Source organism: Callithrix jacchus, chromosome 1 (genome assembly GCF_049354715.1).
Source record: "Callithrix jacchus isolate 240 chromosome 1, calJac240_pri, whole genome shotgun sequence".
Taxonomy (NCBI): domain Eukaryota; kingdom Metazoa; phylum Chordata; class Mammalia; order Primates; family Cebidae; genus Callithrix; species Callithrix jacchus.
In genome coordinates, this window is record NC_133502.1 from 41,318,259 (window position 1) to 41,340,156 (window position 21,898).

Consider the following 21,898-nt stretch of genomic DNA (forward strand, 5'->3'; position numbering starts at 1 on the left):
ACTGTCCTGTTTTCTAGTAGGGGCACACCTGAGATTGTCCATAGAGCAGTTCCTTGTTGGGACTGACTCATAAAGGGCTTTTAACATTATCCAGCTCTGGGCAGTAAAGAAAAGTGGCATTCTTCCAATTTTGTGACATTCGAAACTCCCCCTGTCCTTTAATTTCCAGAAAGCTTGGGTGGAAGCTACAGGGAAGATCATGGTAGCAATTCAGTGTGAGAGCCACTGTCATAAGAGTGTAGAACAGCTTTGTCCAAGGATATAGAATTCAATCCACATGTAATCTTCAGTGTTCTAGTAGACACTAAAAGAAGTTACGATTTTTGTTTTCTAGTAAACATGTTACAAGTTTAAAAAAATTTTGGCTGGGTGCAGTGGCTCACGCTTGTAATTCCAGTGCTTTGGGAGGCCCAGGCAGGCAGATTACCTGAGGTCAGAAGTTCGAGGCCAGCCCAGTCAACATGGTGAAACCCTGTCTCTACTAAATATTCAGAAATTAGCTAGGCATGGTGGTGTGTGCTTGTATCCCAACTACTCGGGAGGTTGAGGCAGTAGAATCACTTGAACCCGAGAAGCGGAGGCTGCATGAGCTGAGATTGCACCATGGCACTGCAACCTAGGTGACAGAGTGAGACTCTGTCTCAAAAGAAAAAAAGTTAAAAAAATTAATAATTTAACCCAGTATAATCAAAATCCCATTCAACATGTAATTAATTCAAAAATTATGAGACATTCTAAATTCTATTTTTCATACTAAGTCTTCAAAATCCAATATGCTTTTTGCACACATCTAAATTTGGACTAGTCATGTCTCAGCTGCTCAGTAATTGCGACAAGTGGCTACCCAGGCAGCACAGATATAGACGGTGCAACAAAACTGCTTAGGCTAAAAGAAGTGAATTCGTGGTTTGCTGTTCTGAGTATCTCCTATCTTCTAAACCAATTCCTTCTTTTATTCCTATGAATCAACAGTAAAATCTTCCAGAAACTATCCAGTGTTCAAACTTGTGTTTCTTGCCCTACTGCCCAGCGTATCTTTTAATTTTTTATAAGGAGCACCCTTTCCCCTTTTCTTCAGCAGTTTATTTACATGACTTGTGATCATTTTTATTGTTCTTAACTGGAACTGGATAGAACAACCACAAGCATATGTTAAATTTTACTACTTATTTCTAACAAAATTAATGGAATATAAGCAGGTTAGTATTTCAGTTCATATGTGAAATATTTTGTTCTTTGTATAGGGGCCAGCCTTTGTTTTTGGGAAGGAAAGCAAAGTCTAAAGATCCCATCCAGCCAATCTGATATAGACCAAAAATAAAAACTCTTATCTTCTGTTTCCTGTTGAAAGTTGTCACCATATTAATTTGGGTAATTGTAATTTCTTACTTTGGAGACTCACTGGCCATGTCTAAGAATGGGACCAGAGAGTTTTCCTTAGTTACTATAACAATATGTAAATCTTCAGGTTTCTTTCAGTTGTCATTGCTTGAACTAATAAGCAAATTTGTAGCCCCTTTCTGTGATCTTTGTACCTTTTGTTGGAGAAACTTGGATATGCAGAAAGGATGGAAGGAAATATTGCTAATTTTGCAGCAGATATATTCTAAAGCAAATTGTAATTATGCTTTTATAACAGGTCTTATTTTCTTTTAATATTGAGTTACTATTTTATTGGGCATTATAATTCAACATAAAATTAAGTTCCCATCCTCCCCTCCCTTCCCCTGCTCTCCCCTTCCCTATTCTCTTCTCCCTCTCCCCTCTCCTCCCCCTCCTCTCCTTCCCGCTTCCTTCCCCCTCCCTCTCTTCCCTTCCCCCCTCTTTCCTTCCCCTCCCTTCCCCTCTTCCTTCCCCTCCCATCCCTTTCCCTCTTCATTCCCCTCCCCTCTCTACCTCTCCCCTCCCATCTACTCCCTTCCCTTCTCCTTTCCCCTCCCCTCTCATCCCTTTGCCTCCACCTTCCCCTCCCACCTCCCCTCCCCTCCCCTCTCCTCCCCTTTCCTCTCCTCCCCTTCCTTCCACTCCCTTCCCCTTTCCTTTCCCCTCCCCTCTGCTCCCCTTTTCTCTTCAAGGCAGGGTCTTGCTCTATTGCCCAGGCTGAACTGCATTGGAACAATTATGGGTCACAGCCTTGACCTCCCAGGCCCAAGTGATCATACCACTTCAGCCAGATTAGTTCGACTATAGGTGCACACCACCATGTCCATCTTGTTTTCCTTTTTATTGTTATTTTATGTAGAGATGGGGGTCTTGCTATGTTGCCAGAGCTGGTCTCAAACTTCTGGGCTCAAGCAGTCCTTCTGCCTTGGCCTCCCAAGGTGCTGGGATTACAGGCTTGTGCTAGCATGCCTGGACAAAATTAAGGTTCTTTTAGTATCAGCAATTATAAAACTGTTTCTGAAATGGGCTGTTTCACTGCCTCTCCTCTGCAACATTTGGCAGTTTCTGAAGGCATTTTTGATGGTCACAACAGAGGGGATATTACTGGGATGTAGTGGTAGAAGCCAAGGATGCTGCTAAGCATCCTGCAGTCTACACAGGGCAGCCCCAACAGCAAAGATTTAATCTGGTGTAAATGTCCATAGTGCAGATGTCAAGAAATCCTAGTCTAAAAGAATATCTGAGTTACAGCAATGGACTTCCTCAAATGTACTGTCTCTATTGGCACCATTTATTTTAGTCATATTCAGCATCAAATAGCAAAATAGGGTAATAGGAACTTGTTGGGTATAATAAGTTATTCAATTTTTTGAAATTATACTGTTTCTATTTTTATGGGTCATGCTTATTAAGAGGCTGGCAGGAAGTAACAAGGCCCGAGTAAATGCTGTGCAGTTATATAATTTCTTAAGTAAAAAGTGTATTCCAAATTTCTGTTGAATTAATTTTGTTTTTTTTTCTTACTTTATTGTGTTACTTTTTAGAATTGGAGAAATACTCCAGAAAGGAAAATATAATACTGGATTTAATTTATTTAAGCACACACAAGGCACATCCTATGGAAATTCCAAGAAGGGACAAGCATGGTTGGTAAAATGTGGAAAAGCAGAGGTGGGGAAAGAACATCGTCAAGGTGATGACGGGAACATATGTAATGGCGTAGAGGGGTTGGTCTTGTGACTTCATATTGCCCTAAATGCAGGTTAATTTTGAAATTTTAGCATCTTATTTCCTGTGTAGTTTTTTTTTTTATTTCTTCAAGTAATTTTGAAAATTTTCCAGGGCTCAAATTACAGGCCATTTTGTAGATAACTTCTCCAGTAATCTATTTGTTAAATATGTTCCATAATAAATGTCTTTCTCTTAAACAGTATATTTTTGGATAATCACATAAAGGAGAACCAGTAAAGCTTTTTGTTTAGCACTGTATCAGATACAGAATGTTCTTGCTAGGAAGTGCTATCAGACACTTCATGGTTGTCTTTAGTCATCAGAAAACGTTAGATGTCCTCATTAGGGTGTGGTGACTTGTATTTCTGTGTCATTGGTATGTACATCATCACAGTTTTAAACAGATAAAATAATTCATTGCTGCCACTTACCATGATTATATATTAATATATTCCACAGTTATATATTAATTGTGTGGGTTAGTCTTTTGTTAATTCCTGTCATCATTTACAAAAAAACAAATCTTTTTAACATTTCTATTTTAGTTATATAATAGTTTTATAAAGAATTTAACACCCAAAACTTAGTGGGTCTGCAAAGAGCCAAAGAAAATCAGGTTAGTACACCCATGCTAAAATCAGTTTAGGAAGAACAAGTGAAATACTTTTCTTACTACTATTGCTAATTATAATTATTTAAATATTATCTATTAACATTTAAAAAATACCATTTTATATACATTGTCTCTTTGAAGTCTTAAAAAATTATACTAAGCAAAAAGTTATCAGCATTTTACAGATAAGAAAACGGAAATCAGAAAAAAGTCATATACCTAGACTTACATGCATGGTAGAGACTAAACCAGGAAGTCTGATCGTCAGGCCTATGCTCTGAGGCAATGTCCTGTTGTAACCTGCATGCTATGCAATAATGAAAGCGTAAAGAAGAATGTGTACATGAAAGAATGTTTTCAAAAAGGTAAAAGATAATGTAGTCAGAATTCTTGGGGGATATTTGCATGAAATGAATATAAATATTTAACAGCATTGCCAATAAAAATGTCAAATGAGTACAGTATTGGATTATACATAAAATTTAATATAACTAAAGGCATCATTTGAGAAATCTGGAAAAATAATAGCTGTAAAGTGGGTATCTTTGAAAATTTGATAGGTTATTTATTGGGACAACATATATATTTGGCCATTTGGCTGCCAACTAAGAAATGTCTTTCTTCACTGCGTTGTGAGCATCCAGAGAGTTGGTGGGAAAAAGAGAGGAAAGGCCTGGCCAGTCTTGTTAGGTGTCTGACATGGCTGTCCAGACAACGCAAATCATTGCAACTTAGTTAATATTGAAATAATCTTTTAATACTAACTACTTTTGTTACACCTTTTAATAACAAGGCAAATATTATATCATCCTCTTGTGTGCTTTGATAACCTTTCTTGGATGAAGTGAAAGTCTAAAGATCATTTTTGCTGCCTTACTTTTTTTCAAACATACATACCATTAAATCAATATCATGCTCAGAGTTTTCACAGGAAGATGAAATTACATGTAAGCACAAAATGTTAACTAAATATTTAAATTAGAAATAGGTGAAAAGAGTGAATGTAGCTTCTTAGAAAAATACAAAAGTTATTTTCGTTGTTTAGCAGTGTGCACATTTTACTGGCTACCAAAGAAAAAATTAAGATTGTTTACTCTCCTTTTTGTTTTCATTTGAATAGTCACATTTAAAAAACTTAACTTGGATTTTTCTTTTTCCTATACATTCTTTTATTTTTCCCAACTCATCAGCGCTATTTCTTCAGGCTGTGCAGGAGATAAACACTCAACAATCCATGTTGTAGAAAGTTAATCCATTTTGGGTTTGATAAGGAGCACTTGAAATCATTGCACACAAGAAAAGGTGGAAATTTAGGTCAATAATCATTTCCTTTGTTTCCCACAGAAAATAAATGACTTAATACTTGATAGTAATCTTCATTTTCTCTAGACACAAAAGACCAGTGATGTTGTTTCATTGCATACGCCCTTCAGCGTTTTGGATGTTTTTTTCATTACTAGTCAAACAACTTTTTATAAAGGGAGATGACCGATAAATATGTTAATGTACAGTTCTCAAAATTCTACTTTGGCTAATGGCAATTTGTATTTTGTTTTTGGTTTTGATAACCATGCGTTTGTAGAATAAAATGGTAGTAAAATTTTTTTGAATATGTGGCTAATCAGAGGATTGGTTGATAGAATTTTTAAAAAAAATTTTAACCAAAACTTGTATTTCTATATTAGGATAAATTTGACTTTATTAGACTCTATGACATGATTTGAACCTGCACAGCTTAAGAGAAATCTTTCCCTCTGTGTAACAAATTCTAGGTAATAAAAATATATTGAAATTAAATACCGTACCCAAATATTCATGTATCCCAGAATGTAGTAGGCCTTGGAGGGATATAGGAAGAATGTGACATGGTTTTCTTTTCCTATTTGGTTTCCTGTCCTAACCTTAGTGGAAAATCTAGAAAAATCTTTGTCATTCCTGTCACTCTTCTCCCAGCTCTTTCTTACTACCAGCACTTCTTCGTCTCAGTCATCAAAGGCTGTACGTTCTTCCTATGAACTGTCTCTTTCAAACATTCTTCCTCCTCTTTCTTCCCACCACCACTGTGACCTTACCACCTCTTCCCCTGTCCTGTCCTTGCAGACTGTGAGCTGGCTGCATTTTCTTTTGTATCACATCGGACATCTTTGTGAGCCAACTTCCAAACTGCTTCTAGTCCTGTCTTTCTATAAACAATGCTTAATCATTGGCTTTTGCTTAATAAGCCTTCATGACTCCTCATCACCTGTTATGTGATACCAAGACACGTTTCTTTCTCTTTTACGCCAAGCTCTCTTAAGGCAGGGAGCCTTTCTGTCTTGTTCACTTGCACCCCTAGCAACTAGCACCCAACAGGCATTACAGAAACATTTTTGAAGAAATGAATTACCATAACATTTAAGAAGCTTAATATGGCTTGGCTGTGTGTCCCCACTCAAATCTCATGTTAAATTTCAATTTTCATTGTTAAAGGTGAGGCCTGGTGGGAGGTGATTGAATCTTGGGGGCAGTTTCTAATGGTTTAGCACCACTGCCTTACTGCTGTCTTGTGAGTCAGTTCTCAGGAGATCTGGTTGTTTGAAAGTGTGTAGCAGCTCCCCCTTTGCTCTCTTCCTCCTGCTCCAGCCATCTAAGACATGCCTCCTTCCTCTTTGCCTTCTTCCATGATTGTAAGTTTCCTGAGGCCTCCAGGCTATGGAACAGCCTGTGGAACTGTGAGTCAATTAAACCTCATTTCTTTATAAATTACCTGGTCTCAGGAAGTTCTTTAGAGCAGTGTGAGAATGGACTGATACAACCCTTCGTGAACTGACTCCAAGTTACCTTTCTGGTCTTATCTCTAGTTACTTCTCCGATGAATATTATGTTTCAGCCATGCCAAAATTTTTTTTTTTATTTTTCACCAGTATGGGGAATTTCATATCTCTTAAGATTTTGCCTATGTTCATCCCATGTGTCAACAACTAGCTTATCTCCTGATCCCAGAGAATGAATGGATCTTATAGTAATTTATATATTTTTCTTTCATTAGTCCAACAAGTATTTATTTACTTAATGGTGTTAAGTTTCGAGTCTAGGATAGGAGTACTGTTATGAACAAAAAGAGAACTCTCTGTCCTCCTGGAACTTACGTTCTGGTATAATGGCATACGAAGTCTGTCAGGTAGTGGTGAATACTGCGATGGAATAGAATGCACACAGTCCTGGAGAGAGGAGCATTTTGTACATGGTCAAGATGTAGCCTGAGCAGAATGTCAGACAATGGGTTGGGGAAGTGGTTAGAGGCACCTGCTGTAAGTCAGGGCAAGAACTTCAGAATGAGCTTGGAGCTCTCCTTCTCCACTGTATATGGGATCAGTTAGCATTTGCCTTGCTGCTTCCACCTCAGCCATGGTGCTTGATCTCTTGATATATTAGGAGCTTGAAACCCACTAGCCAGAGTTGTTTGCACAGTTCTGGACTTACACAGCTTTTTGGCAGTGCCTAAGTACCCTGTGTTTGAGGATCCTTGGAAGTAACGAAAAATTGTCATCCTGAAGTTAGTTTCGTTATCATTTTCATAATCTTAGACAGATATATAATCTCTCCAAACTTTAATAATTTTCTTGTCTAAAATAGACATAGTTTGAAAAAAAGCTGATGTGAGATTAAATGACTGGAATGAAATGCCACAGAACTTTCTCTCTATTGCTCACTTGTATATCCTAAATAACTAGAGCAATGACTGGCCCTCTGTAAGCATATTGTGAATGAATCAATGTATAAATGAAAGAAGCAGTGAATGTAAAGCACATGAAACAACCTTGGTACATGTGTTCAATAAATATTATTGTTGTTATAACTGTTATAACTTATAAAATTAGGGATCCTTGTGAGGATATCGTGGTTGTATTGAAAATGTACTTCTTGTCTGTGAGGCCTGTATACTGCATTGGCCCTTCTGCCCAGGCTCATGCTTCCTGGCTTCTGTGTCCAAGCATGTGCCCAGGAAAGGAGGCCTGGCATCATGGACTGGGGCACTGGGCTAGCTTTCTGATTTCTCTCTGCTCCCATTTCCTAGCTCTGGACTGTTGGGTGTAGGTCCTGAGAATTAGTTTTTGCTAACCTTGTCTCCTAGAGAGGATCTTGTTTCTGGCTTCCTTTTCCAGGACTGAACTCAATTCTCATCTTTGTCTGACACCAAACCCACTTGTAAGTCCATGTCTACCCTAATACCTGCCTCCACATGTTGGATCTCTCCTCATAATATTAATACCTGTTCAGCTGAACTGAAGTTTTGCCCTGGTCTCTAGGGTTAGGTTGGCGATGGGTTAATACTTCTCTCGCCGTGATGTTGCTATCTGACTACTCCTCTTATCCATGGTTCATGACTGTGGTGCATATGGAATGGAATGACAAGCAGAGTAGAAGCCTTCACTGCATATTTAGGAAAGATTTAGCCAACTCACAACCCCCAAGTGTGTGCAGTTTTTCAGAGTACGAATGACAAAAATACTTTTCTATTACAATTTGAATAAATGCTGGGGTGGAAAGTGTTATTTGGAAGCTCAGATGTCATTTTAACCATCCTCTGCCCAATGAACAAAGGAAAGTAGGCGTACATCAGTTGCAATTTAAAAAAAGGTATCAAGGACGTTTGGAAATGCCAGTAGTAAATTTTGGTTCCCAGTTTGTATTGGATTGGTTGCCCTTTTGAAAAGCATCCATTTGCAACTTGAATACAAACATCTGCTTTTCATGGCTAGTTCAGCAACTATCACTAATAGGAAATATATTTTTTTAAATATTAGTATTAACTGTACATTGTTGTGATAGTTTAGCACTTTATCAACATAGGAAACTGACTGATCATTGCTATTAGGAAAGTGTAAATTGCTGCGTTACACATACCGTTTTACCAGTTCTTAGGACAGATACCGTTCCATGTGCTTCAACATGAGGATTTTAATGGAAGAATTCTGTTTTTGAAACTGAAGACAAATATTCCAGAATAATGTAATTTGGATCATTGAAACATGAAGGGGATTTCAGTTGAGAGTCCCAATAGGCCTATGGTTTTGGGTCTTACTTCTGTTAATAAAATACAATTATTGACATTGATATCCATTCTCCTAATATGCAAAAGAATGTAAGATGCAAGGCCGGGCTAGAAAGGCAAAGTCTGTGTTTGAAGGGATGTTTACTTTGTCTCACTTCTGGTACTTCCATTAGTCATATGCCCTCTATGAAACTGAGTTACCAGGACGAGGATATGTGAGTAGAGAAAAGGATGTTTTTGCACTTAGCCATTATAAATTAATTGTCATGATGAGAGGCATCGGTCCTGAGTATAAAATGTAGAAGGTGAAGTTACTGTTTCATCGAAGTACATGAAACCATTGTGAAAATACTGAGTGAGCTGCCAAAGACAAGAATATTTTTTTTTAACTGGGTAGCAGATGAAGTTACTTGCTAAATTAATTGCGAGATATTCTTAGGAGAGAAACATAATCTCATTAAGTTAAGAAAATATGTGGAAAACTTGACTTAAAGGGAAGAAAATATTAATAGCTTTGAAATAGCTTTAAAACCAGAGGCTGATTCTCCAAATTGTTGCTACTCACCAGTGACCACAAGTTCCACATTTTAGTTCCATAACTAAGTTAGCTCAGCTCAGGGAGGAGCTGTTACTGCGATTCCAGAGTGTCTCTGTTGGGACCTTCAATAAAGTGTTCAGATTTTTTTCTGTTATATTAGGAGTGTGTATTGATACAGAGAAAGCTAAGTGGTGGACAGGTAGGTACACACAGAGTGTAGTTGTCAAGAGAGCTGGCTTGGTGTCAGACTCATTGGTTTGGACCACAGCTGTATTGCTTACTAATTGTGTGGCCTTGGGCATTTTAACCTTCTTGTGTCTCAGATGCCTCAACATCAGATAATACAGCATCAACCTCTTGGGTTGCAGTGAGGATTAAATGAGCAGCTGTATGCACAACTCTTAGCCCATGGTTCTGGCTCACAGCAAATATGCAAATATCTGTATTATTTTTGTTGCCAAGATAATGATAAAATGATTGTTGTTTCACGCCACTGTGTGATTTGTTGCATAGCAGTAGACAACTGAAAAAATTACCTAAACATGATTTCAAACTATTAGGTTTGTAACCCTTACCCAGAGAGAGGGAGGAATTCACTTATTTGCTTATATGTGAACACAGGTTTTGAAGTTAGTTGTTAACCTGCTAGTTAGTGGAACTGGCACATCTGCAGTAGGGCTTGAAAAAAATTGCTGTTGTTACTGGTGTTTGTTGTTGTTAGGGTAGAGGTGAGGGAAGTTGACTTCTCTAAAAAATCTTTTTTATGCAAAAGGCTATTGCTCTGTAATCTGATATTGATGTTTTTTCTGTAGGAAGAGGTATCCACAGCATGTTACTTTTAACTAGTTGGCACGCTTGCATTGTAAACCTTTAAGAAATCTGCTGTGCCATCCTGGTGGCTCACACCTGTATTCCCAGCACTTTGGGAGGCCGAGTGGATCCTGGTCTCACATGGATCACTTGGGGCCAGGAGTTTGAGACCAGCCTGGGTGAAAAAATAGAAAAAATTAGCCAGGTGTGGTGGCGCATGCCTGTAATACCAACTACTTGGGAGGCTGAAGCATGAGAATCACTTGAACCTGGGAGGCAGAGGTTGCAGTGAGCTGAGATCATGTCACTGTACTCCAGCCTGGGTGACAGAGTAAAACTCTGTCTCAAAAAAAAAATCTGCTATGAAAGGGTCCCAACCAACGTTGTACAGTGAATCTTGACTGTTCATATGTCCCGTACATTACTTTCTGAATAACATGGGCATGGGGCAGAAATTTAAAGTGGATATGTATTTAAGAAAATATATCATATATTCTGTATCTACAAACAGCAAAACAAATACCAGCAGTTATTTTTGACTTATGACAGGAAACCTTGTTTAAAAGCTTAGGACTGTTGAGTACTCACTAGCTGGTTTCTTATTATTCCAGTTGTGCAAAATGAGTCAAGGTCAGAAGGAAAGAAAGGAAAAGATTTGCCTTGGGAGGTTAGGAGGGCACATTGTAGGAGCTGACCTGGAAAATCACCCCGATTGTATGTTTTTATGAGTTTTGGTCATTGAAGATCAGTCTCTTTCTCTGCTGTACATTACATTGAGAATATTTTGAGATGCTGGGATCAACGACTGTTGTGCTTTTATGGCTTTTGACAGGGGGAGCAAATGTCAACTGAACTATTGTGTTCCCAACTCTTTTTTTTTCTTTTTTTCTTTTTTTTTTTTTTTTGGAGACAGTCTCACTCTGTCACTCAGGCTGGAGTGCAGTGGCACAATCTTGGCTCACAGCAACCTCCACCTCCTGGGTTCAAGCGATTCTCCTGCTTCAGCCTCCTGAATAGTTGGGACTATGGGCACCCACCACAATGCCTGGGTAATTTTTGTATTTTTTGTAGAGAAGTGTTTCACCATGTTGGCCAGGCTGGTCTTGAACTCCTGAGCTCAAGTGATCTGCCTGCCTTGGCCTCCCAAAGTGCTGTGATTACAGGAGTGAGCCACCATGCCTGGCCATTGCCAACCTTATTTGATAAATGGGATATCGAGAGTACCCTTCTCATCCAGTGTACATGGAATTGGTCAACAGCCAACTAACAAATCCTGTGGATAATTTTTCATTAATTGGTACAGTTCACTCATGAAACAAGTGTGTAAGCATACATAAATTATTTCCTGAGGATTGTATAACATCAAATGTTTGTTACAAATATGTAAAGAATACCACGTTACTAAAATTGATGACTGTAATATTATTTATCTCTTGGGAATCAGTTGAACTATTGATTCCACAGCAGATGTGCTTTGATTAAGATCATGGCAAGATATATTTGACAGCAGTTCCAAATTATTAGAACCTATTACTTAAAGTCTACAGTGATCTGAGAGTATATGTATTTGATCTTAGCTCGGTGAGATAAATCTATCAATATTTTGTTTCAAGGACTGTATTGTCAATGCTGTATAATTACTATGTGTTATATAAAAATCATGCACCTTCCTAGATAGTTTGGAGCTTCCCGTGATGTTGAATGTTTTTGTTTATGAAAATTGGGGTTAGATCTATGAATTCAGAGATGAATATGCTTCACATCTGTTTGCAACAGGCATATTATACAGATTGAATCTGCACTAGTTGAAAGAGTTTAACAGTTGAAGCTTAGTTCCCCGGCTGTGAACATTGTTATTTATGGTGTTTATTATAGTTGTGGCTGTGAAACATTCTGGAAAATCATAGAAACATTTCCAGGAAAACTTGATTTCTTAAAAAATTGAGAATGTTTTATTTTTTTCACTTGTACATGAAACTAAAATGTACATCTGGACTTTAACACATGTAGAATTATTCAAGAATGATAAAAAGTTAAAGAAAAACCATCATGAATATATAGTGATATTTTAAATGTGTTAAATGGAACACAGACTCAGTCAGGTTTTCATGATGTATCAGTTTTTAACTTCAAAGACTCTGGTTAGCTTGCATTTTTTAAACTAATGAGTTTATCACAGCCGGTGGGGAAAATGGTTAAAGTATATCAGCTGTAAATTGGTACAAAGCACTAAAAGGGACATTAGCCTCTAATCAGATTCTAACAGTTCATTAAATCTGCTTTTCCAGAAACGCTCTTTGTCTTTCCTCCTCTTTTGCTTGGGCCTTCCTTATAAGGAATCTTCTTGCCTTTTCATCTGGGCAAGAACTCCTCCAGGGTAGGAAGCAATATCAGCTCATCCTTCATTGTCTACCAACCAAACAGACTACAGGGTGCTTTGTTAAGGTGGATTCCTAGAGCTGCTGCCAGACTCCGGAGAGTCAAGGGCTAGCCGGCTGCAGGAAGGCTTTCCTGATGAGACTAAATGGTGGTAAGCCAAGCTGGCTGCTGCCAACCACAGAAGCCAGTGACACGTTTTCAAATAGGATTTGAGATCCCTGCCCTATGCGAAAACAACCCACAGGCCTCCATGAAAGGATTTCAAGTTTACAACAACCTAAGCTCGCCAGTAATATACCACAGTTACTTCTGCTCTAAATTATCTACTAAGATGTAAAATTCTGAAAAAAGGGACAAGTCAAAAGCAAAAATATTTTTAAAGTATCCTGCCAATTTTGAAAATAGCAAACATTTCCAGGAAAATAATATTGACAGTAATTTGTTTTCTTCTTTTTATCACCTAATAGACTAGGTGGTATAGACTTTTTAAATGCACATTAACTCCAGAGTAAATCTTCTTTTTCTTGTTGATTTCTTGGAGCAAATATTTATGATAAGAGGCTCTGTAAATTTTATTTATTGGAACATTTTTCTTAACAAAAAGAATAATGAGGAAATATGAGAAATAATTAGAGCTTCACTATACTGCACTCTGTTGGTATTATTTGGTAGTAAGAACATGTAATTTATGATTTGTTAAAAGGAGAGTTGTTTTTATTTATTTACTTTTTTGAGACAGCGTTTCATTCTTGTTGCCCGGGCTGGAGTGCAGTGGCACAATCTCAGCTCACTGCAACCTCTGCCTCCAAGGCTCAAGCGATTCTCTTACTTCAGCCTCCAGAGTAGCTGGGATTACAGGTGCCTGCCACTGAACCCAGCTTTTGTATTTTTTAGTATTTTTAGTAGAGACAGTTTCCCCATGCTGGCCAGGCTGGTCTCGAACTCCTGACCTCAGGTAATCCACCTTCCTCAGCCTCCCAAAGTGCTGGGATTACAAGGGTAAGCCACAGCACCCAGCCCAGTTGTTTTTATTTAACTTGCTAGTTTGTAGGAAAGCAACCATATTAAAGGTGAACAACGAAGGTTTAGAAATTATACTTATCTTTTTCACCAGGTAGGCAAAATGTTTAGAAACTGATTTTTTTCTCTTAAAGACCATGTTAGTGTCCTGCGGCTTTATCCTATAATTAAATAAAAATAACCATTCTAAAATCTCAATCAGATTTAATTCTATCACTTTTGTGGTTGAGTCAATATGTGAGGGAGAAGTTAGCTTCTAACCATGTTTGAAAATATGAGCCTGATTTGGGTCTTACATGAACACTGATGTGTGATTCTGACTCCCTTCCTCGGTTTCTGACTGTAGAAAATCCCGAAGGCAGTGACAATTAGGTAGAAAATAACCTTGATTTAATCTTTTATAAATGGTGTTTGAAATGTTATTGAGCTACAATTTAAGTAATATTTTCTTTTCAAGAGGTGGTAATTGAGCAAAACATATACCAGAATAAAGACCAAATAATTGTTTGTTATTTAGTTCAGCCTAAAAATTCACTCTTAGTCTAAGATTTGTGTTGGTTGTTTTTAAAGCAATATTTGGAGGTCAGTAGGTAGAAATTTTCATTTGACCAGAATTCCCATGACATAAAAATTGAATGTATAGAATTATCTTGATTTAAAATGATTTAATGAGACTTTATAAATTTTTATGTGATTTTTCTCTTTTATGGATATCTTTACACAATACAATTTTCAGAACTAAGGGAAGGGAAAAACTTGCCTTCTATTTCCTTCCACTATTGTGAAAGTGTGATGAATTGTTGCAGCCCCATATAAATTAATGTAAGGTTTCCATACTCCAGTTTATTACAGTCTGACCTCCAACCCAGAGGTCAGAGAACCAGACTGATTAATTCGACTGCTTGGTCATTATTTCAAATGAAAGTTCAGAGTGGGGGGAATAATTGGTTATGCTGATATTCTCATTTAATTATTCTTTATTGTTTAAAAAATTAGGTTAGCACTACTAAATGTACTACAGTGAGGGAAGACTCTCCCAGAGGTCCTCTTTTGAATGCTTTAGAGCTAAATCTTTCTCTCTCCCTTTTATTCTCAGAATATCAACACTTTTGAGAACAGAATGTTAATGCTTGATGGGATGCCGGCAGTCAGAGTCAAAACAGAGCTTTTGGAATCTGAACAAGGGGTAAGCACAAGTTTCCAGCAATACCTCACTCCTTTTGATGATAGTGGCATTCATTTGCGAGCATCCTGAGGTTTGTAGAACACCTCTGTGGTTTTCCTAGCCTGAGCTTTTCTCTCTCAGGCTAAAGAAAAAAAATCTGAGATTGTGGTTGATTTGTACCCCTTTGCAACTTCACCATTATTTCCTTGGAAGGGATAGTGTCCTAAAATTTGGAAGGCATAGTGACATATTAAGAACCATGTGGTTACATCTAAATTGGTAAATGATTTGAAAAGCTAATACAAATCCAAAGCAAAGAGGAAGTATTAAAAAAATAAGATGGGAATATAACCTCAGTGTCATCATCGTTTGGTTGATTCCAATCAGGAAATGACAAAGTGCAGCTATGAGAATGTTATATTTGCTGGATTGGTTTCTCTTCTGACATTTGTACTTGCCTTTTCTTACTCTGGGAGTACTGGGGGATAGTTGATGAGGTCAGTGAATTTGAAAAATTCCTAAAAGCAAAAGAAAGATTATTTAACAATACATAGCCAAAACAATGAATTAATTTATGGGTACCGAAAATGTAAGGGCTATGAGTGCATCTTTTTTTAAATGGCATAGATTTTATAATGAATGTTTATGCCGTCACTGGTTTAGTTAAGAACACAAGGGCAGTGTAATTGGTTGCAGCACTGGCAACTTTATTTAAGGGAGAAAGCGCTGCTCATGGGGCTTGATGCCCACTGGTTACCTATCTTATTAAACCACCACCACTGAGGCAGCACAGGTGACTGACAGAAAGACATAAATACATATATAATCTTTATCAGTGCCTCTCTTATTAAAAAATCAAAACTAAAAATTAGCAATGTTTTCTACTTGAACACTCAAAAATGTTAAATGTGAATAAAATCTCACTGTTAGTGTATAAAAATCAACGTGGATGAGTGCATCCAGGATCCCACTCAAAGGGTCAGGATATTGATGTCCCAAAAGGATTTCATAATGAGGATATCCAAGGTTATGGATCCATATGGTAGTATTTAGAGAGTCTCTTTGATAACTTCTGCAGACCTCAGCATGATGTAGTTCGTGGCATCTCAATATAATTTCTCTTTTTCAGTGTAAGCCTGTGTTTGAACAGAGCCTCATTATGGTAGAGGATGTCATTTCACCTCTATGTTCTGTGTTGACTTTTGTAGCTCTGAAATGAACTTTGTAGAGTATGTCAACCAATAACACAACTCCACAGTCCTACACATAATATGATGACCAACTCATGTAGCCCAAAACACAGGCAATACAGGATCATGAAAGAGAAGACTGGCAATTACTAACATTGGTTCAGTAGAGACAACCTTTCAGAAAAAGTCATTTGTTCAGCTGAGTTTTCTAGTTGGATTCACTAAGTTAAATTACATATATATTCCAAACCGTATAGATAGTTTTAATCTTTATTGATTAACCTAACCTTAGGGAGGATTTATCTTAGTTCTTTAGAGTTCTGAGTTCTGTTTTCTCTCTCTTTTTTTTTTTTTTTTTTTTTTTGAGACCGAGTTTCGCTCTTGTTACCCAGGCTGGAGTGCAATGGCGCGATCTCGGCTCACCGCAACCTCCGCCTCCTGGGTTCAGGCAATTCTCCTGCCTCAGCCTCCTGAGTAGCTGGGATTACAGGCACGCGTCACCGTGCCCAGCTAATTTTTTGTATTTTTAGTAGAGACGGGGTTTCACCATGTTGACCAGGATGGTCTCGATCTCTTGACCTCGTGATCCGCCTGCCTCGGCCGCCCAAAGTGCTGGGATTACAGGTGTGAGCCACCGTGCCCGGCCAGAGTTCTGTTTTCTTAATTTATTTCTTAATCTAGATGTATTATCATGAGTTTTTTAATAAAATAAATTTCTGCACAACTCTTATAGAGCTGAACATCTCATTCAGAAAGGATAGCCATTTCCCAATGCTCATGGGAAAATAAAAGCGAAAAAGCAGTCTATATTTCACAACAATTTCCTACACTTCTTCAAATAACAGACATTTATTCAAATTACATATGTTGGAGGAAGACAAAAACTATAGAAAACCTGTCAGAAACTTTGCCCCAGACCAGTGGTCAAAGCCAAGATAGTGGGTTGCTGTCACCAGTCCTGGTAATCTTTAACAATATCCAGATAGTTTCTTCCCCACAATTTTTTGGTTTCAAGGTAAGGTCTATGTGAAAGATTTAGATGTACAAAAACCAAATGCCAGTATTCCCAGCAGTTTTACCATGTGAATAAGAACCCCATGTGACATTATTTATAGAAAGCATTTTTTGTCTTTACATAGGGACATGAAAAGTTGTGGGTTCATAGGTATTGCTTAATGCCTGTTCATGAAAATCAATTTTCCTTGTTGTGAATGGAGCTGATGTTGGTATTTTAACTCTTAGATTGTGCATGTTGGAGGGAAATAGAAACTTCATTTATTTTTCTTTGGGTTTATGTGTACTTCTTAAATATATGACAGATATCATATCATTCTCTTTCATTGCAAAGCTTCAAGAGAATCAGCCTGTAGTGTTTAATGAAATGTGTAATTATTTAACTATTAGAATACACAAATTTTAACAATTTTGTAATGCTTTAAATCAATTCTTCTTTAAAAAAAGTCTAGAATTTTAGTGACTTTCATTTTTAGCCACTTCACTGGGTTTTTCATTGGAGAAGTTGGGGTGGGTGTTATATACCATATAATGTTCAGAATCTTATAACTATTTTTAGATAAGGAGAGCTAGAATTTTGAATATTTCATGACTTCTTCCTCATTTATGATTTAAAGACTGGTTGAAGTTTAATTCTTTGTAAGAAAAAACATATTAATGAAATTTCAATAAATAATTACAGTCACGTGTGCAATTATGGGCATTTATTTATTTATCTATTTTTTTTTTTTTTTTTTTGAGACGGAGTTTCGCTCTTGTTACCCAGGCTGGAGTGCAATGGTGCAATCTCGGCTCACTGCAACCTCCGCCTCCTGGGTTCAGGCAATTCGCCTGCCTCAGCCTCCCGAGTAGCTGGGATTACAGGCATGCGCCACCATGCCCAGCTAATTTTTTGTACTTTTAGTAGAGACGGGGTTTCACCATGTTGACCAGGATGGTCTCGATCTCTTGACCTCGTGATCCACCCGCCTCGGCCTCCCAAAGTGCTGGGATTACAGGCTTGAGCCACTGCGCCCGGCCCTATTTATCTATTTTTATGACATGGGGTCTTGCTTGCTGTGTTACCCCACCTGGACTCAAACTCTTGGATTCAAGTCATCCTTCTGCATAAGCCTCTCAAGTAGCTGGGATTACACACATATGCCACCATGCCCAGCTGATTATGGACTTTTGAAAAAGATGAGACATGTTAGTTAACAATGAACAAAAAGTGATAGAAACTTGCCTGTGTCACAGCAATTAATGACAAAGCTTGAAGAAAGCCTGGAGGTGGAACATTGGTTGGAATGTATAATCACTCTGAAAAACATAGTGTTGGTACTCTGTTTTTAAGAAATAGATACTAATCTCAATCTTTTGGTAGAGAAAAGCTCGTATTTCTTTCAGGTGCATGCAGCATTTTAAAGATATGCTACTTTACATGCCCTTCTGTTTCAGTGCACCGGGAAGGCATGTAGTTGTTCTCTGCTGTGTGTTACAGAGTCGTTTAGGTCTTCTGCTTTCAGTGGGGCTCTACATGTCTCTCTCCCCACCCCTCCAAGGAATTCAGGACCTGAGGAGCATATTTCAGAGGTTAAAGACAGACTGGGAATAGGCCTGCGTCTCTTCTCTAGAAAGTTCTGGTTGCCTTGCCTCATTCTCTAATGAGATTAATGCGATGTGTATGTGGTCATTTGACTTCAATCAGAGTATAAGCTCCTAGAGGACAAGGACTATTTCTTATATTTCTCGTTTGTATCTCTTAGTTTTTGGCACATGGGAAATATGTTATTTATTCAACTTGTCTCAGCATTATAATTAGCATGGCGAAAATAGAAAACCAGTCAATAAATAATTGTCAACCTGCTCAGTGTCATAGGGTTATTGTAAACATAAAAAGCAAAATTGTGAATATTGGAAATAGGCATTTTCATTGGTGACAGGGGTCCTCATCTCGTAGACATGTGAACCAGATAGACATGGTAGCATATGGGCACCACCTCTGTGTGCCTTCAGTTTGGAGTTCTCTGACTCTTGCATTTTTATGTAAGTGAAAAGTGGATAGATGATTATTGCAGTCATCTGAAATGTGACTTCGGTTTTCTTCTGGCTTGTCAGTAACATGGCACATGCTGCTGGGCAGCCTCTAGGAAGGGCATGTGCTCTTGTGATACACCTCAGGGGCACAGCGAGGAGGGTTTGAATGACTTTGTGACTTTAGTGCGTGTGCCCTGCCACTACAAAAGCTTCCCAAATTCTGTCAGCCTTTGGATGTTCTAACATGTTATGAAGCAAAGGACTGAAGCAAGAAGAAGAGTATTAGAACTGTTATACCCAGACATAAGGCAGTACGTAGAAGATACTACCCCAAAGATATACAACATGATTTTATTCCTGGTCCTGCAGTTTACCAGCTTGAATGACACTGGAAAGTTATTTTCTATCTTTAGTCCTCTGTGTCCTCATCTGTACAGTGGAGGTGCTGGAAATGAGGCCTTCCCTCCCAGGTGAAGTCTACCATTCTGTGATCCTGGTGAGCAGCAAGAGGAGAGAGAGAGCCTATTTTTGCATTTAAGAGTCTTACTGCAGTGAAGCTTCCTGATATGGAAGTGTAAATGCACAGACTTCAAAATGAAAAAGACCTGAGTTCAGATGATATTCAGCCTGGTGCCAGCTGTGTGGGTCATGCTTAGGCTTCATTCTCTAATTCTGCTCACCTGGAAAATGGAGTTGACCACCCATCCTCATGGGAGCCTGCCTGCCTGCCTTTGGTGGGTGCTGAGTCAATGTTCTCCTTTTGAAGAAAAACAGGAGAAAAAGGCCCTTTTACTTTTGTTTGTGTTATTGCAATCCTCATCAAGTATCTAGTAGAGATTTCAGCATCTATGTTAGTTCATAATTCTCCAAGTAGGTATAAGGTAGATTTTAAATTAGAACTCTTATTTTTATTTTATTATTATTTTTTTGAGACGGAGTTTCGCTCTTGTTACCCAGGCTGGAGTGCAATGGCACGATCTCAGCTCACCACAACCTCCGCCTCCTGGGTTCAGGCAATTCTCCTGCCTCAGCCTCCTGAGTAGCTGGGATTACAGGCACGCGCCACCATGCCCAACTAATTTTTTGTATTTTAGTAGAGACAGGGTTTCACCATGTTGACCAGGTTGGTCTCGATCTCTCGACCTCGTGATCCACCCGCCTCGGCCTCCCAAAGTGCTGGGATTACAGGCTTGAGCCACCGCGCCCGGCCCAACTCTTATTTTTTTATTTGAAGTTTTATTTCAGCATATCTGGAAGAATGTTTCAAATTCTGATTAGAGTTTATTCTGTGAGATAATGGGATACAAAAATAATGCTAATAACAGAATAAAAAATAAGAGAATAATGGAGCCAAAAAATAAAAATACTTTTTCTGCCTAATTCTGTGTATTTGAACTGCTTTAAAGTAAAATGTTTTGAGGGAAAAAAAAAAGATAAGCTCTCTAAATAGAACTATTTTTGATAACTACATAGGTGCAAAGGACTGAGGGAGACCTGAAAGCAGCATTTCTTAGTCACCCCCACTGTTTATTTCCTACGTCTGAGGAATCTGCTGTGGGGAAGGAGCTGACCTGAGTTTCTTCACTAACTGCAGGGGTGTTGAAGCCATTGGTTATCCTGCCTCTCTGCTCTCTTGTCCAGCCAGGTCCAGTTCTGATGTGCGGGCCAGTAGAGAAGAGTGGCGATAGTGTGGCAGAAACAAGGAAAGAGATTGGGTGTTTTGCTGGTTTTAAGTGCTCTACACAGTCAGTAATTGAGTGGGAAAAATATCCCTCTCTGTTACCCTTGGGGAAGGGGACATAATGCCTCTTTACCATAGCCATGTAGCTAGAAGGGCCACAGGCATTGCAGCAGACAAGTATAGGATCACGTCAATACGCCGTGTCTTAACTACCAGGAAATATCCACCTCGGCCAGATCAGAGATTCCTATGTTCTCCCTCATTTTAGAGGATAAGGGAGACTTGGTCTTTTCCCTAGAGGGAGCTTGCAGTAACTTTTATAAGCCATTCTGGAGGACAATAATAACAAGATGTTGGGGCTATTTCTATATCACAAAGAGCTGATTAGCATTGTGAAGCCAGCTGTAAGGTACCTTCCTTAAGAGTGGAGCTTATGCTTTATGTTTCTTGTTATTTCTCATCATCTCAGCATAGGAGCTTATGAATAGGCAGGGCTCAGTAAACGGTGATTCATTCATGTGCTGTTTGTTGTAAGAGGCTGTTTGCCACACTGTGGAATTGAGAGGATTTGGAGATTGGTGCTTTTTTGAAAATGACTCCAGTCCTTAGCTTCATAAAGAAATATAAACAGGTGCAAGTATTGTAGCTGAACCTAGAAAGGTGCTAAGGAATGTTTACTCAAGGCAGGAAATTACATTAAAATTCGGTAGCATTAGGGGGAAAAAAAAACCAAGCTAACTTTTTCCCTCAGTAAACCTATTTAATTTTACACTAATGATCTAGTGTACGTCTGTGTGTAGAGGCTTAGTAAGACAGTGTTACTTTAATGGCTTCATCAGAAGTGAAGAAAGGGCATTATTAAAAATGCCACTTGCATTACCCTTTAACAGGGGCTCATTATTCTCTCTCCTGCTGTGGAACAGGGGCCAGCATTTGACTAAATTGGTAGAATTATCTTGGAAATGTGAATTTGCTTATCATTTAATATTCTGTGATGACCCACTGCTTGAGATCTTTTGATCTGTAGTGAAATCTTTGCATGTCACTACCTGGCTTCAAAGAGAAACATTTGCAGTTGCTGTGTTATGGCTAATATGAGAAGACCATTTTTTTTTTAAGCAGAAAGAGTTATCTCTGCTTGCAAAACTCATATTTTAAGAAGAGATATCCTCCACTAAAGATGCAGAGTTGGACTGATTTTAATAATGTCAGAATGGCCAATAAATGTATTAATAGAAGGAATTGAAAATCAATGAGCTGTGATAGTAATTACAGATAGTACCCAAGGGAAATATGGCAGGCAGACAAATCCTTTCCCTCAGG

The 21,898-nt window shown here is 38.3% G+C and overlaps 1 protein-coding gene across 18 annotated transcripts in view; it reads left to right on the forward strand.

Moving 5' to 3' along the window:
- Window positions 1-21,898, forward strand: part of KLF12 (KLF transcription factor 12) — a 653,112-nt gene that overhangs the window by 364,142 nt on the left and 267,072 nt on the right. For all 18 annotated transcript variants that reach the window (XM_078347015.1, XM_078347211.1, XM_078347076.1 and 15 more), the window contains one exon: window positions 14,606-14,695. In XM_078347015.1, coding sequence (XP_078203141.1) covers window positions 14,606-14,695 — 90 coding nt within the window. The remainder of the gene's footprint in view (window positions 1-14,605; window positions 14,696-21,898) is intronic.